Source organism: Urocampus carinirostris, chromosome 2 (assembly GCF_059441175.1).
Source record: "Urocampus carinirostris isolate Australia breed hairy pipefish chromosome 2, RoL_Ucar_1.0, whole genome shotgun sequence".
Classification (NCBI taxonomy): Eukaryota; Metazoa; Chordata; class Actinopteri; order Syngnathiformes; family Syngnathidae; genus Urocampus; species Urocampus carinirostris.
Window position 1 is genome coordinate 7716229 of NC_142350.1, and position 18392 is coordinate 7734620.

General features: G+C 38.1%; 1 protein-coding gene across 1 annotated transcript; it reads right to left on the bottom strand.

Annotated features, from left to right (window-relative positions):
- Positions 1-2327: 2327 nt before the first annotated feature.
- LOC148370881 (guanine nucleotide-binding protein G(I)/G(S)/G(T) subunit beta-3-like) lies at positions 2328-14927 on the bottom strand. The gene is made up of 9 exons (XM_088328674.1): positions 14742-14927; positions 10046-10149; positions 9819-9964; positions 9660-9723; positions 7255-7411; positions 7115-7181; positions 6851-7052; positions 4118-4334; positions 2328-2896 (listed from the first exon to the last, which is right to left on the bottom strand). Exons 2-9 carry the CDS (start codon positions 10112-10114, stop codon positions 2790-2792), a joined length of 1029 nt encoding a protein of 342 aa, XP_088184800.1. The 5' UTR covers positions 10115-10149; positions 14742-14927; the 3' UTR covers positions 2328-2789.
- Between the last annotated feature and the right edge of the window lie 3465 nt (positions 14928-18392).

The following is an 18392-nucleotide window of genomic DNA, read 5'->3' on the forward strand; positions in this document are numbered from 1 at the left end:
TTTTCCTTCTACAGTGAACGTCCAATCTACTTAATTTTTGAACTTTTTTATAATAAACCTGATTCATGTCGAGCAACTCAGTATCTCACTACAAAATGTTAATTAACAATATATATATATATATATATATATATATATATATATATATATATATATATATATATATATATATATATATATATATATATATATATATATATATATATGATATAATGAAACACATGTACAATATAACATTTTAAACTACATAAATAAACACGTTAGAAAAAAATATGGTGTAAGATTATTTTGTATTTTGTGAGAGAAAATACAACATTTTGTAAGGGCATGGAGCCGTGGAGGTTGACAGGTATGCACTATTTACGGTAGGTTTGAGAAAATGTCTTGCTGTTGCTCTTATTTTCCAGCAGGGGACGTAAATGTCAACCCCTCTCATGGTCATGCTTTTTTGGGGGGAAACTATCTTACCATCCATCAATCCATATTCTGCACCGCTTATCCTCAGTAGGATCGCGGGAGTGCTGGAGCCCATTCCAGCTATCTTCGGGCAGTGGGCAGGAGACACCCTGAACTGGTTGCCAGCCAGTCGCAGGGCACAAGGAGATAGACAACAATTCATTCGCTCATTCACACCTAGGGGCAATTTGGACCGGCCAATTAACCTGACATGCATATTTTTGGAATGTGGAAGGAAACCGGAGTGCCCGGAGGAAACCCACGCGAGCGCGGGGAGAACATGCAAACTCTACAAAGGAAGGTTTGATCCCATGACCTCAGAGCTGTGCCGCGGACGTGCTAAACACTCATCCTGCCACTTGGGGACACTAAAATTTTACAATTCATTTATTGACAATAAAAAAAAGTTGATTTTAACAAAAACGTCAAGGAAAAACGGTCACAATTTTTTGAGTATAAGTGCTTTAAGTGCTTTGCTGGCATTTTATCTAAAAAGATTCCCGGTAATCAAAACCCCCAGAAACAAAATAAATCAAACCAATAATAATCAAAACACAATGCAAAAAAAAGACAACCTGGAATACCAAAAAACTGCAATTTAAGTGAAATAATATAATATATCGGAACACAAAAAAATATAAATAAATTATTTGTTCATTCATTTTGCAAACCTCTTATCCTCAATATAGATACATAAAAAAAAACAAAAACAAATATAATAATTGTTTTTTATGAAATGTTTACAATGTAAACTTTGGTTGAAGAAATATACCAAAAATAATAAATATTCAGAAAAACGAAAGTAAAATTAAAATAAAAAAAGGGTTGTTTGAAAAATAAAAAATAAATGCATTTTGGGGGGATAAAAAACATACTTAATAATTGAAACTCAAATGATGTAAAAAATACCATTGAAAAGGGGAAAAATAAAATAAAAATAAAGGGAATGTTTACCATGGCAACATTTGTAAGAAAGTACCGTACATTAAAATGAATATAAAAACTAATTCCCGCGACCCTAGAGGATAAGCCCTGCATATCAATGATTAAAAGTAATTTAATTGATATAAACGAAACAAATGTTTTTTTTTTTTTTAGGAATATATATGGGAATGTTTACCACAGAACATCCATAAAAATACAATAAAAAGAAAAGAACAAGCGAGAAAAAACTAACGGCAAGTTAGGTAAATAAATCAGTCAAACATATCTGATATTATTAATCAGATACTTTTAAAAAATTATTCATACAGATAATGGTGTAATAGAACTATCTGAAAAACAACGGGTTGCGGAACTCTTTTCAGTGGATCGCGGGGCTTTTCATTGGCAAAATAATGCAGAGAAAAAGTAAAAACGGAAGGTCAATCAAACTCCATTTCCATCTTCTGTCATCAAAAGAGATACAATAAAATTTCAAATCGGGCTTAGAACCTTGCAGGTTGGCACAGCAATAAATCACCATCATAAAAAGTGACGGTTATATTCCTCTGTCGTGGTTATTGGTATTTGTTTCAACACAAATGCTCATTCAAATGCTGTCACCTAGAGTGCTTCTTGCCGTCCGTCATGGCTCCCATCCTGACGTCACATGCAAAGGGCCATGCGATGTTATACTTTGGGGATCATTTTCTTTTTTGAAAAAAGAAAAAAGGTGAATATAATCCACTCTCCATGCTTTAAACTGCACAATCCTTCCGTTTGATACATTTGAGAAGTAGAAATGTTTTCTTGATCTGGGTCTTATCGTTAGGGTGAAACGGCGATAGTGAATCAAGAAATAATCAGAGTACCGATACCTAAAACAAGGTCAGTATCGGCACGGATCTCGGTAATGGCATTGAATACACCACTGCACACGCACACAGGCCCTGGATGCAGAATTCTACATTTATTAGAAAGTTTTCTTTTTACAGAGGAGCTGCAAATGCAGTTTGTAGTGGGAGGACCCTCCGGGATGATGTCATTATGTGCAGCCCAGGACAAAAAAAAATAGTGTTGACGCTAATGTTTGACAGAATTAAATATAAATGAGAGCATCTAGCGCTTCCTATATACATACAAGTAAGTGCAGGCCTAGTTTACAGTAAAAACACGTCTGCATTCCTACACTCCAATTTATTTTTAATATCATTATTATTATTATTTCTTTTATTATCAAATCCTCTTTAAATATTTTCATAGTTTGTTCTAGTGACTTCAAATCCTGACATCTTTCCACAGTGGATGCTTGCAAGCCATCTTGGTGCCCACTTTGGTTTTTATGTTTATTTAATTTATTTATTTTTGCATAGAAGAAGACGCCTCAAAATCACTTCTTAATTTTGTCTATCTCAGTTCCAGAGTTTGAGGAAGCTGTCCCAGGAACCCGTGCAGACGCCCATGCCGTCTTCGGGGACCCCGGTGCAGCTCACTCGGTTATCGTGGCCGGACAGGACGCCTGCAAAAATAGAATAAAAGCAGGAGAAAAATTATTAGAGATTAGAAAGATATTTCATGAAAATTTGGGCAAAAAATGCAGCCGAAGACTGTTTTCGGGTTAGATTGAGGATTTTTTTGAGCACATTTTTTAGGAAAATTGAAAAAAAGATTTAATGTCGCAAATTTTTTGGGGGGTAACATAAAAATTCGTATTCTAAAAGACAATCTAAAAACTTAAAAAAAAATCCTTAAAAAAAAAATCAAAATTAATATTTTGTATATGCTGTCCTGTATATTTTTCTATTTTTAATACATTTTATAGATCCTTTATTTTTAGCAAAATAGAAATATATATATTATGGTTTGTATATATTCACTATATTTTAATCACTGTTTTATTGAAATGGTCATACCTATTCTTTCAAGTATTTGTTGGCCTGGAGAGGGATTGGCGCCACCAGGCTGTACTTGCCCAAGACACACCCCAGAAAATCGTGCCCCTACAACCCGTGTGGATAAGGGATCCAACCAAAGATTTTGTGTTTATACTTGCGATACCAACTTCATTTTCAAGACTGTACTCGCATGGGTGGCCAATACCAGTATTATGCTGCCTTTTAGTAACTTTTGCAATTCAATATAAAAATGAATAAATTATTTATTGCAAATTTATTTTGGTGGGAATAAAAATATTTCTGTTTTATAGAAGAAGAATTTACTTTTATTGTCATTCTTTGTAACAATGCCCACAGAACGAAATGTCGATACACCTGACCCGTAAAGTTAAACTGTAGCGAGCCGATGCAGCCGCAGCCAAACAGGGCGCAGCCATTTTTAGTCATTGGGTGACCAAACCTCACAATTCCAACACTTAATGCCGAGCACCAAGCAGGGAGGCAATAAGTACCAATGTTGTAAGTCTTAGGTATGACTCGGCCGAGGTTTGAACCAGCAACCTCCCAGTCTCGGAGCGGGCGCCCTACCATCTAGGCTAAGAGGTAAAAGTATCTGGTATCGTTTCACAGACTACTCAAGAGTTGAGTATGGGTATCTGTCGAAACAAATTGGTATTGAGCTTCTTTTCTTACCTGCAAAGATATTTTATGATAAAATTTTTTTTTTTGTAACTGTTGCAATTGAATGTGAGTAAAATAAATAACAGATTCAATGCAAATTTCCTAAAGTTATGTCCAAGTGGTTTATATTTATTTTAACAAAGGAAAAGTTAAACGTGACTGACCAACTTTCTCGCCCTTGAGGGAATCCCAAATGTGGCAGTTGAAGTCGTCGTAGCCGGCAAAGATGAGTCGGCCCGAGTTAGACAGCGCCAGGGACGTAACGCCCGCGTTCAGGCTAGCGTCCTGGTAGCCGATCACTTCCTGGTCGGCGCGAAGGTCGTACATCTTGCAGGCGCAGTCGTCCGAGCCCGTGATCACCGCGTTGCCGTTCGGGAAGAACTGAAAGTGGGCGGAGCAAACATGAATAACATAAGTCAAAAATAACCCAAAACGGACCAATCGGTTCATCGAGTTAGACAATTTGCAATTGCAGTTTTCCGAGCCCGTAATAATGGTGTTGCCGGTTGGGAAGAATTGAAAGTGGGTGGGGCAAAGTCATTTGGTGTAGAACAACATGGGTCAAAAATAACCCAAAATATATCAATCTGTTAACTAAATTAGAAAATTAGCGGGTGCAGTCGTCCGAGCCCGTGGAATGCGTTCCGCTCGGGAAGAATTAAAATTGGCGAAGCACACGTGAGAGTCGCAGTTTGGTGTTAGTAGAACATCCGTCCATCCATCTTATGCACCGCTTATCCTCACTAGGGTTGATTCCATTCCAGCCGTATTCAGGCAGTGGGCAGGGGACACCTTGAACTAGTTGCCAGCCAGTCGCATGGCAAACCTCACTCGCTCATTTGCACCTAACGAGAATTTGAACATGCCTATTTAACAAAATTTTGCAGCTCGGGAAGAACTAAAGTGGGCGGGGAAAACTGCAAGTAGGTCAGGCAATGTGAACATGGTTGTTTGGTGTTACTAGAACATCGTAGGTCGAAAATAACCCAAAGTCGTTAACTGAATTAGACAAATTTAGGGGGCAATCCTCAGAGCCTTTGATGACATTTTTGCAGCTCGGAAAGAACTGAAAGTGGGCATCTTCGTTTAGAGTTCGTAGAAGATCGTAAAAAGAAAACAACCTAAAATTATTTAACTGAATTAAATAATTTTAGGAGCAATTTTCCAAGCCTGTGACATTGACATTCCCACTCAGAAAGAACCTAAAGTGGGTGGGGCAACCTGTAAGTGGACGGGCCCATTTGCAAGTGGGCGGAGCTGACGTTAGACTTGTCAGTTGGTATTAATAAAACATTGTATGTCAATTAAGACCCAAAATGGTTAACTGAATTAGACGACTTTAGGGGAAATCGTCCAAGCCCGTGACGACGGCATTAACACTCAGAAAGACCTAAAAGTGGGCTGATCAAACTACAAGTAGGCAGGGCAATGCGAGTATCATCGTTTGGTGTTAGTAGAACCTCGCATGTCGAAAATAACCTAAAATGGTTAGCTGAATTAAACAATTTTAGGGGCAATCGTTCGAGCCCATTAATTATGTAATTGCAGTCCATAAAGAATTGCAAGTAGGCGGGGCAATATGAGCATCGTCATTTGGTGTTGGTAGAACATCGTGATTTAATAATAACCCAAATTAGACCAATCGGTTTATAGGATTGGACAATTTGGCGGTGATATTGTCTGAGCCTGTCATGACGGCGTTGCATTTCAGAAAAGGTGACAAAAGAGTGGGGCCAACTGCAGGTAGGTGGAGCTAATCATGGCTACAGTTGTCAAAATAAAAAATATATGTTTTTGTAACTTGGATATTAGGATGTTGGTCAGTCACCATTAGCACATCGATAGGATTGCGCATTATATGTTAATGTCAAGCTAGCAAAAGTACACAATACGGTATGATTGATTTGTTTCAGACCACTTCCTTTAAATGATAAATGGTTTGCATTTATATAGCGCTTTTCAACTCCCTGAGGACCTAGTGCCAGTGACGGCTATGGACATCAAATAAAGAAATATGTATTTTAACAAGGATTGAAATAAATTGGTTAGGGAGCCTTGCATTATATTTTATATATGATCTAACAGAAGTACACACTATAATATGACTATAATATGATTACGTTTTCGACCATTCCCTTCATCGCCAGGGACAGCTACAGACGTCAAAATTGGAAATATGTATTTTTTAAGGGAACTGTACAGAACTCTGAACTTTTCTACTCGTAGCTGCCATCCTCTGGATTCGATCATCATTGCAGCCTCAGTCAGCTCGATCATGATGTGCATGCAAGTACGTCCATTTTTTAGTGTAATTCACCCTGGTCATCCTGGAAGGGGAATAACACTTGTGAGGTCCCTTCTCAAGGTTTCTCTTTTTCGTCACGCTGAGGTTTTGAGTTGTTCCTTGCCTGCATGTCTGTTTAAGATCAGGTAAGTGTGTCATTGTAATCCTGTGCAGTCCTTTGAGACATTTTTGTGATTAAGGGCTATATAAAAAATTTGACTTGACTTGACTTAAATACGCTCGAATAGACTCGTTTGTAGCTTAGCTAAAAGTAAGATAAAAGCAGATTGGAGCAATGGAAATAAAACCTAAGGGCTTTTTGAACTCAGTTGGGCATTGTTAACACACACTTATTAAAGATTTTTTTTTAACTTTCAACTTTTTCAAAGAACGGAAAGAAGGAAATTGGTAATTTCCGAACTGCAGGAGATTTTGCAATATATGTTGGCATCAAAATAACAGAAGCACACAAGATAAGATAACATTGGTGGACTATTTTGGACTATTTCCTTTAGTGCCAGTGATGGCAATAGAGGTCAAAATAAAAAGTGTTTTTTTTAACAAGAATAAATGGAAATTTGTCATTTTTTGGCTTGTTTTGTGCGTGTCTCACAGCGATGGCGTTGATGTCGCTAGTGTGTCCGATGAAGGTTTGCTTGCAGGCGCCTTCCCGGATGTCCCACAGCTTGGCCAGCGAATCGCAAGCGCCCGAGATGAAGAGGTTCATGTCGGGGGACAGCGCCAGGGACATGCAGTCCCCAATGTGGTTGGTGAAAATCACCTTCTGCTTGCCCGTCTCCAGGTCCCACAGGCAACTGGGGGCAAGAAAGGGACGTCATAACCGCTTTGGTTTCACCTGGTGGTGGCTACGGCTCACCAGGTGGTGTCGCCAGAGGCCGTGAGGATCTCCGTATCACTCAGGAAACGGCAGCAGGACAGGTACCCTAAAAAACAATAAATAAAATATTTTTTTCTGTTATACTTCGTATGAGACTAAGCTTTTTGGGGGTTTGTCACCTGTGTGAGCATCCAGCTCCCTGAGGGTCTTGGGACTGGCAGCCTTGATGTTGTAGACGGTACACATGTTGTCCAAGCCGCCGCTGGCAACCAAGTTCCCAGAAGGCGCAAAAGCCACGCTCATCACCCAGGCCGACTTCAGAGGGACGGCTACTAACTAAAACACAAAAATGCATCTGGAACTTAATGTGACCGTGTGTAGTCATTTACCACAAAAGCGTGTCCAGTTTTAGAATGGAGCTGAAGTCTGTGCAAAAAGACTACGGGAGACCGAAGGATACCACTTGGTATAAATGGTAATGTCGAAAAATGTTAATGTGAGTAGCTAACTTTAGCAGCTAGCGGGATAAGCGACTAAAAAGATTGCAAAAGCGAAGCATAATTGGTCAAACATTGAGTCCCGGAATCAAAAAACTCGACTGCAGCGGACCAGTGATACTTAATGACCAGGTAAACTTTATTTACACGGTTCAGCGAACAATAACAGTCTTACTATCATGGCTAGAGAAGGAAACAGTGGAAAACAGCACCAGATGATTGAATCAGTGGACTTGGCAACTCAGCGGTATAAGGATGAAGAAAGATTTATTTACACTGAGCCACTCACATTAACAATAGCAGCTAATGACGAGCCATAGCCTACCGCAACGTGGCTAATATTGGTGACTAGAAAGGAAAACAGTGGGGAAAAAAGAAACTAGGTGCTTCAATCACTAAACTTGGCCACTCAGCTGTAGAAAGAGGAAGCAAGCTTAATTTACACTGAACAGCCACCTATAACAATAGTGGGTAGCAACCAGCAAAAGCCTGCATCTGAGTGGCTAACATTATTGGCTCGAGAATGAAACAGAAGGAAAAAAGCGGATTATTCATGAATGCAACTATGTTGGTTTGCATGACCGGCTAGGCAAGTGGCAGAGATAAAAAAAGGAGCAGATAACCATAACATTAGTGACTGGCGGCAAGCAATAGTTCCCAAGTGGCTAACATGAGTGGCTAGAAAAGGACATGGCAGAAAAAAGATGCAAATGATTAGAAAGGATGGTCGACATTTTTCAGAAATATACTCAAACTCTTGAGTAGCCATCGATACCGATACCAGGCACAGAGTTTATGAAATTATTATTTTTTTGCAAAAAAATAGAAAGATAAAATTGAATATTTCATCTCTAGCTAAATATATTTTCCCTAATACTTACTCACAGAAATATTACAAGAGAATAACTACAAAAATACCAGTACAGAACACTGTAATTCAAACATGGTGCATATATATTACAACAGAAATACTACAAAAATACTTCCACACAAATATTTTTAACGAAACACTTCAAAAATACAACTACAGTACAAAATTGCTCCAAAATGTTACTATGGAAATACTACAAAAACACTACTGTAGAAATACTACAAAATACTTCAAAATAAAAGTACAACAATGCTATAGAAATACAAAAGAAATTCTACAAAAATACTACAAAAATAAAATCATAGTTATACTACAGCAATACTACAAATTTATGACAACAGAAATACTACATAAAAAAACTACAGCAAAAATACAGACATTTTACCAAAATACTACTGCAGAAACACTGCAGGGATACTATGATGAAGTGCTAGGAATGAAATTTACTGCACTTTTTCAAGGCAGTGGAGTATTCCCGATGTTGTGTTGTTCCCAATTTTGTTTTGTTCTACTTTGTATTGTTTTATTTTCTAATGTAGTGTTTTTCATCGTATTTTATAAACCTATACTGTCCCTTAATGAGGAAAAGAGAGTTTTAAAAATGCTACAATTGTTGGGGGTGCTTGGGTTGAATTTGGGGGTTCTTGACCACTCCCAAAAAGGGGCAGGTTATGCCCATTACCTCAGCATTGACAGGCAGCTGCGTGTGTCAATTCTGATACTGGATTCTGAACAGTAAGGACATTTTACTGTAATTTGTAGTAGTACTATCCAAAATATTTTGCATCTCAAAAGACATACAGTATTTTGGGGTCAACTGCCATGAATAAATTGTAAGTATGCTGGTTTCCCTTGTTTTTAATAATGGAGCACATTAAAATGTAATTATAATGAGAAGTACTGATTGGGTGTTACCGTATTTCTGTCCACAAGATGTCCTACGCTATTCTCCTTTTTTATGGTAAAGTAAGAAAATAATGATTCAAATCATCCAAATTATGTTCAGTATTTTTACATTATTTGATCTAGTTTATTATTTTTTGGTATTGCAATCTTAAAAATCTTCATTGAACTTTACTGAGCTGGAGAGCAACTATCCTTTTATTTAATGATAGTCCAGAGTAGCCCAAAGTTAGCAGAATATAGCTTGAGCAAAGTGTTGTTTAATGCCACGTTGATACAAAAAACGAATCCAGTCTCCGTTTTTCCGACTCACCTTGTTGCCTGTAAAGGTGTCCCACACCAGAAGTTTTCCGTCCTGTGACGCGCTCACCATTTGCCTGCACGCAAATAACCCCCCCCCCCGCATCTGTTAGCTTAGCATGCTAGCAACTCCGGAGTCTAAAACATGTAAATAAGCTGTATTTTTTCTCACCTGGAGTCAGCCGACCAATGCATGGCGTAGATTTTGGCCAGGTGACCTTTGAGCGTCTTCCTCTGCTTTAATTGGACGCGACCCACAGAGGCCACGCCCCCCGCTGCCGAAGACATGCTGCTATCGTTGACGGCCTTGCGAGCCGCCTAAGATGAAATTGAAAATTAAATGATATTTATTGACACAAAAGTTTATGTCGCGTATTTGACAGGTCGATGCCAGCTTACCTCGATCTTGGAACGGAGCCCGTCGCATTCCTTTTTTAAGGCGTCGATCTCGGCTTTCTCGGCGGCCATTTTGACAGTCGCTAGGGGACCTTAGTGTTGGGGAACTTGGAATAAAAAATCAAAAGAAGAAAGACCAGAAATGAAGAAACGACTAAGGACTTTGTTTTGTGGGGTGGTTTTGAACTTATTTCCCCCCTCTCCCACATGGTCAAATGTATGAAATGAAATGATGTGCATTTATATAGCGCTTTTCAAGTCAAGACTTCCCAAAGCGCTTTACAGTGTGCTTCACATTTCCCAATAGCGGCCGTGCAGCCATGTAAGGCGCTAACCTGCTTATTATGGGTATTAGGGGTTCAGTGTCTTACCCAAGGACACTTTGACATGTAACACGGAGGAGCCGGGATTCGCGCTGCGATCTCTTGATCCCTAGACGAGCACTCTACCTCCTGAGCCACTGTATCTTTGACGTCTATAGCTGTCGTCATCAGTTGAATGAGCAGATTTAATTTCCCCCAATGTTCTGGTCGGGAGACTATGAAAATCCTGGTCTACTAGTGATCCCAAGAGCCAAGAAGATATCTGCAGGTTGAAGAGCGTTCTCCATTCCCCTGAGATTCCATCTGCAACCTCAGTGGAACTGTTTAAATCGAGGCTTAAAACACACTTCTATTCTATAGCATAAGAATAACCTATATTTCCTGTTGACGATATCTGTTTATCATTTGTGATTGCAACATCCGTTGCAGCCTGGTCATCCTGGAAGGGGGATCACCTCATGTGCGGTCCCATCTGAAGGTTTCTTCATTTTCCTCATGCTGAGGTTTTTGAGTTTTTCCTTGCCCTCATGTAGGTTATGGATCAGCCGATGGTGTAATGATGTCTGTGGTTTGCAACAATCTGTGGTCTGTGCAGCCCTTTGAGACTCCTTGTGATTGAGGGCTATACAAGTAAAAATGACTTGACTTGAAAAACATTTAAATCCACTTGAGATCATTTAGCTAATAATTTTCCTGGTGTGAAAAAAAAAAAAAAAAAAAAAAAAATAAAAAAAAATATATATATATATATATATATGGATATATAATATGATATAATATATATATATATATATATATATATATATATATATATATATATATATATATATATATATATATATATATATATATATATATATATATATATATATATATATATTATATATCCATCCATACATTATCTTCACCGCCTATCCTCAGTAGGGTCCCGGGGTGCTGGAGCCCAACCCAGCTATCTTCGGGCAGTGGGCATGGGACACCCTGAACTGGTTGCCGGCCAGTCTCAGGGCACACAGGGACAGACAAATCACTCGCTCATTCACACCTAGGGACAATTTGGACCGGCCAATTAACCTGAGCTGCATGTTTTTGGAATGTGGGAGGAAACTGGTGTGCCTGGTGGAAACCCACGCAAGCAGAGGGAATATGCAAACTCCACACAGGAGGTTCTCATGACCTCAGAACCCTGCCGCACATGCACTAACCACTGCGTCGCTGTGCTGTCCATATACTGTGTATATATATTTATATATTTCTTTTTTTTTCTTTTTTATCCTGTTAACCTAATATAAAGTATTTAAAATGAGTGACATTCTGACATATTGCTTAATAATGATACTTAAACTGACTAATAAAAGGGGAAAAATATCATTTAAAACAATTCCTATCGGTCAACTAGACGCAAACACTACGGCATGGAACGATCATTATTCTAAGTCAAGTCAAGTCAAGTCAAGTCATGTTTTTTTGTGACGCCCTTAATCACAAAAAGTCTCAAAGGGCTGCACATACCATTATTACAACATCCCGTTATTTGAAAGCTACACGAGGGCAAAGAAAAACTCCCATAATCACAGCATAAGGAAAATGAAGACACAATTTCCCTTTTGAGTAGAAAACAAAAGGCCCACCCAAATATTGCATTCTTTTATAAAATCACAATAGAATTACATACTATGTAACCTATTTTACAAAATGTTTCCTCAAATTTTAACATGCATCATGAAATATTGTAAAATACATAAAAAAATGAGAAAAATATTTAAACAAATATAAATTATCTGCTCGAGTATTTTGGGGGGAATTATGATCATTTTAACACATTTTCCTTAAAATGTAACTGACTCTATAAGATAATCCTAAAATAAATTATTAAATTAGATTTTTTGATTTAAACTACTACATTTCTTCCTAAATTCTTAAGGGTTCTTTTCTGGCATATACAACATTTTAGTTCTAATATTTTTTGTCAAATATTTTTACGATTAAAAATTCCCGAGACAATTGCGAAACAATGCTACAAAGGTTAAAAAATGTGATCAAATAAAATCTACAAGATTATTCATTTTTTCAATATTTTGTCTGGCTGTTGCTGATACTCTGTTGAGTACCGACACCACACTTGTTAAACCTCCCGATTTGGTCGGGAGACTATCGCTTTGGCTACGATTCTTCCGCCTACCGATCTGAGAGCATCTACTGATTTCTGAAAATTTCTTTTTTTTTTTTTGTTTTTTTTTTTGGGTCGCCGAAATTTTTATGTGAACAAAGTTTTGCCAATTAAAATGTAGCCAAATTATCCATAGTTTTTATCATCGTCTTTTTCGCCGTTCTGCACCGGAAAAAGCTTTGATCGAGACTCTGCAATCATAATCTCGAACTCCACGTGATCTCATTCCTTCGAGAGCAGCAGACGAATAAAAGTGCTACATGTGACTATGTTAAAGAACACCAGAAAATTTGGTATAATTAAACATTGTAATAATCACATGTAAACATAAAACAACAATAAAGTAGATTGAAAAACGAATTTTATTGTTGTCTTTTTAAATAATAATAATAATAATAATAATAATAATAATCGCGTCGGGAAAAAAAAAATCTCCCGATTTCCCATTTCTGAAACTTAACATGTATGCGACACCACATATCTCATTGATTCATTTTCCTGTGTTTATACACCAGTAGTGTACAAAAAATAGTCCAGGGTCACAATTCCTCAAATCCTAATGACTTGAAACGTTTCTATGGCGACCTCAATTCAAGCTAAGATGACTTTAGCCTCGGCCTAGATACAATGACCCCGGATACCTTTGAACGTGAAAGATTAGACATGTACCTGACGGACGTAATCCCGTCTAATACTGTTAACGCTCTGACGACAAGGGAAAGGTGGCGAAAAACTTTTGGCCGCCTGAAAATTTCAACAGAAAAACCAAAACCGCTAATTAAGAACTCATACATATTGCTCCTTTTCCGTACTTTGGTTGAATTAGCTTAGCGAAACACCTGGAGAGTATCTCAAAAGTATCTCAAAGTATCTGCAAAAGCGTGCAATTGGAATCGGCGATAATCGGTGAAACAATTTGAACGTTTCAAGACACAGACGACCTGGGACTTATATTCCATGTGCTCAGAGCTAATGAGCTAGCATAAGTGCTAATTGGCACAGAGAAAATCTCTTCGTCTTCTCACGTAGCGCATGTTTCTATCTGCGGATACCCCTCAGAATGAAATGTAATAATCACATATTTTTGCCAAAAACAAAATCCTAAACTCTAACTTATTTCCCCCATGCTGATGGCTAAAAACACTACCCCAAATGTTTAGAATTGACACTCCAATCTTTGTCTTTTTGAAATCTGCTAACATTCTACGTAAAAACACCAAGAGGACAAAATATTGATTTAATTTTAAATTCTCCCCTCAAAATTATACCTAAAAATATTATACCAAATATATACCTAAAAAAAGTGCGAATGCTAATATTCAAAATCAAAAAAATATCTGACAACGATGTGGTCTCAGAATTTCGCTGAGAGCTTTCCTTAATTTACTGTAGGTGACTTCTTTACTTTAATGGTTTTAAAATTTAAGTAACTTAAGGAAAACATACATCAAACCATTATCATCATTGAGCAACATAATAAAACATTGTTTTTTGAAAAAGAAATTCAATGCAGTTAATCACAACTTATTTTTGCTAATACTGAGCAGGAAAATCTATATTCATTTTCCACATGCTAATAAGTAACTGGCTAGTAGAAATGTTAATTAGCTGACCTTTATCCTTTTTAAAAACGTAAAAAAATAGTAAAAAATTAGCCAAATACTAATTAGCTGCTCATAAAGCCTCCTGGACTTATTTTCCATGTGAGCTAATGAGCTAGCATCGTTCTTAACTAGCTTCTCCTGGGCTCTACCAAAGAAACTCTCGAGAAAACGTCTTACATATCGTAAATTTTAATTTATTTCCTGATATTTTTTGAAAAAGCTGAATTCCAGAGACAAAAAAAAGAGACGAAGGTGCCGCTGCAAATCCCTCAGGAGATCTTTTCACAGCAAGCTTTAGAGCTTAAATCTCCTGTCATCCGATTACCTGCTGCTCTTTAGCCCGGCCAGGATCAGGAAGCAGGACGGGGGGACATCCTCAAGGAGAGGACGGCAAAATCAGGAAAAAAAAACGACCTGGTTTTGATAGTTTGTACTGAACAAACACGGAATCCAGGTTAGGAGAATCTTGTAGAGTTCTAAGAATTTCAAGTGAATCTTATTTTGTAAACCAGAACAACTTTTTAGGCTAGAAGCAGCAGACAGCACAGAACTTCTCAACGGCAGGGAGTAGGGAAGAAATAGCCAGAAGTTCCAGGCCTCACCTTTCCTTGACAATCCCAGGTTGCGGCTTCTGCTGGCCTGTTCTCGGGCACGCTCCCCTTCCGACTGCCTCCTGGACTAACCTGGCGTCCACGGGGGGATTGCGGCGGATGAAGGAGATCAGAGATGAAGGGATAAAGCTCAAAGATGGAAATAGAGAGAAGGAGCGAGTGAGAGCGAGCGTGGCGAGGAGGCTAAACCGATTGGGAAATCGCAGGGGGGGTTTGGTGGGGAGGAAACGGGTCATCGGGTCATCCAATTGGGATGATGAAGAAAGCCGATAGGTTAGCGAGAAATGGAGATGATGGCCAAAGTCAAAATAGACCCAGGTCGAAAAAATTCATACAGGGATTTGAGTCCATGCTCGATGACTTTGGGCAAAATCAAACAGTGGTGTGCACAGGGAGACAGTAAGGAGTGTTGGAGCTCCTGCTCCTGTGTTCTTTATTAAAAAGGGAAATTTTGTTAAATTCTGTATGCAATTGTTTTGTTGTTCTTCTACCGGCGGCAGCCGAAACCTAGTATTAATACAATTTGCAAGTAAATACAAGCCTTACACTGATCCCTTATATTGGTATTCCCTGATCCACGCACTTTGCATATATGACCATTTGGAAATGAATGGATGAGCAGACTAGAATACCAAGGTCAAACTAGGCTCAGGTAAAAAAAAAAACACATATCAGGATTGACTTTGGTTGAAATCAAACAGCAGTGTGCACAGAGAGAAAGTAGGTGGTGCTACGGCTCCTGCTCCTCAGTCCTCTAGTAAAATCTTTTTAAGTAAGTTTCGTGGTGATTTTTTTTTTTAATACGTTCGGCAGCAGATACAAGTATCAATGACGAGTACCGATAAGCCTTGCACTTATCTATGGTATCATTACTATGCAATCCATATAATGTATGACAATTTGGAGATGAGAGAATGTACAGACACCTAGGCTCACGTCAAAATACAAATGTTTGAGGAAAAGCGGGTGCCCATATTAAATGACTTTTGACATGTTAAAACAATGGTGTGCACATATTTACAGTATGTGGTGCAAGAGCTCTTGTACCTCGAGTACGTTTTTTGGCAGATTTTATTTGTTTTGTTCTGCAGCAGCCGATACCGGTATTGATACCGGTTGCTTTGCTCATACTGATCTATGATATCATTACTCACATATCCATACACTTTGCATATATGATATATCTGGACGAGAAATCCAAAGTCAAACTAAGCCCAGGTCAAAAAAACTGGTCGACAGCTGGGGGAATCATATCTAATTTTGTACAAAATCAAACAGTGATGTTCACAGATGGACGGTAGATGGTGCTAGAGTTCATTTAGAAAAGGTGTCTTTTAGGTCAATTTCGTGGTGTTTTATTGTTAGTTTCTGTGTCCCTTTTAAAAGTGCATTTTCAGTAGATTTTATGTTATTTTCTTTTTTGTTTTTTATACCTACTACGACCGATACCAGTATCAATATATTTTTCAAGTATCAGAAATCCTCATTCTGATCCCTGGTATCAGTACTCGCCGATCTGTATACTTTGCATAGATGATCTATTGGAAATAAGCAGATGGACGGACGATAAAAATAAAGTCCAAAGTGCCTTTTCGGTAAGTTTTGTGTGATATTTTTTCTATTTTAAATCTGCAGAAGCCGATACCATTATCAATCCCTTTTGAAAGTACCAAAAAGCCTCACTGATCCCTGGTATCTGTACTTGCCGATCGATACACTTCTTAAATATGATCACTTCGAAATGAGAAGACGGACAGATGAGAAAAAAGTCAAACTAGGCCAAGGTGAAAAATAAACGTTCTGGGACAGCCGGAGTCGATCCTAGCGAATATTGGACAAAACCAAACAGTGTTGTGCACAGAAAGATAGTAGGTGGTGCTAGAGGTCCTGGATTTGTTTTCATTTTGAAAAGGTGTCTTTTTGGTCAAGTCAAGTCATGTTTATTTGTACAGCCCTCAATCACAAGTAGTCTCAAAGAGCTGCACAGACCAAAAACTCAAAAACCTCAACATGAGGAAAATGAAGAAACGTTGGTAAATTTTGTGGTGTTTTATTGTTTGTTTTTTACACCTACAACAGCAGATAGCAGAATCAATACCATTTACTTTGCTCATAATCTCGGTATTGGCACTCACATAGACAAACACTTTGCATATATGACCATTTCAAAACGGAATGGATAACCAAATTCAAATTAGGGCCTGGTCAAAAAAATAATAATATAGGGAAAGCTGAAATTAATCCTGGGTGACATTTGGTAAAATTAAACAACAGTGTGCACAGATAGAAAGTTGGTGGTGCTAAAGCTTATGCTCATATATCCACTCTTTTAAAAGAATAGAATAGAATAGAATAGAATAGAATAGAATAGAATAGAATAGAATAGAATAGAATATACCTTTGTTGTCATTGTTACAAAATGGGTTGAACATGTTGTGACAACAAAATTGGACGTGGCACTCCAGTTCACATTTTACAGTGAGGATAAAAGAAAACAAAGAAGATAAAGCTTATTATTTACACAATATTTACACAAGAAAGTGTGGGCATGTAGGATGTTACATACAGTTTTGGGATTGTATTAAAAAGGGCCTTTTTGTTTAACTTTCTAGGATAATTTTCTTATTTTTTTATACCTGCAGCAGCCAATACTAGTAATAATACTCTTTGCACGTAAGAATATAGTGATAACACAGTAACAACATAGTAATAATGCGATAACAGTGGTCATTTTTATAAATGTAATTACCTAGTGCCCCTTTTATATTTTATTGTCTCTTTTTAGAAGGAAGATGCCCTTGTGTTTGATTAGACACCATTTACTTACAGTCCTAATTATAACAACAGTAATAACATAGTAATAAACCATTAGCAACGTTGTAATAATAGTATAATGTTTTTCTCCGTAATGCATCTCAAACTTTTTGGTTTTCTTGTTTCTTTAGGGTCGAGACTTCAGCCCAAAGTCAGACAAAAGCTAGGACAAATATTCCGAGTTTTTCCACAGGGACTCAGATCCCTGGCACAGAGCGCGCTGGTTTGTTAGCGCTAACGAGCTGAGCCCGCTTAATCGCAATCTAATGGGATATCCGGGGACGGCCAATCTCGTTAGGGGTTTAGAGCCGAGGGGCGGGGCTAAATGTGCGTCACCGCCCAAGTGGATCAGTTTGCCCAGACCAAAGATCCCAAAGAGTCTTCCGGTTTTCGGTTTTCAGTCTGGATTCGGACTCGGCCACGCCCAAATCTTGTCTTTTGGGAGGAGACAATATACACTGGCGTTCAAATGCTTGGGGTCACCCAGACAACTTTGTGTTTTCCAGGCAAATCATACACATGTAATACTTAAATGAGTCGTCTCAATGTCTTTGTTCTTTTGCCCATATATTGTAGTCCCTTCCTTTTGTTGTCCAGTCTTTGCTTTGAATGCCAGCATCTCGGGGTCGCCTCTTCACTGTAGATGTTGACGCTGATGGTTTGCGGGAACTACTTTACTACGCTGCTAGTTGAGGACCTGCAAGGCAGGGGTGTCAAACTCATATTAGCCCGGGGGCTGAATAGTAGAAAAACTTTTGCACAGGGCCAGACTGATAAAAAGAAAGAAAGAAAGAAAGAAAGACAGAAAGAAAGAAAGAAAGAAAGAAA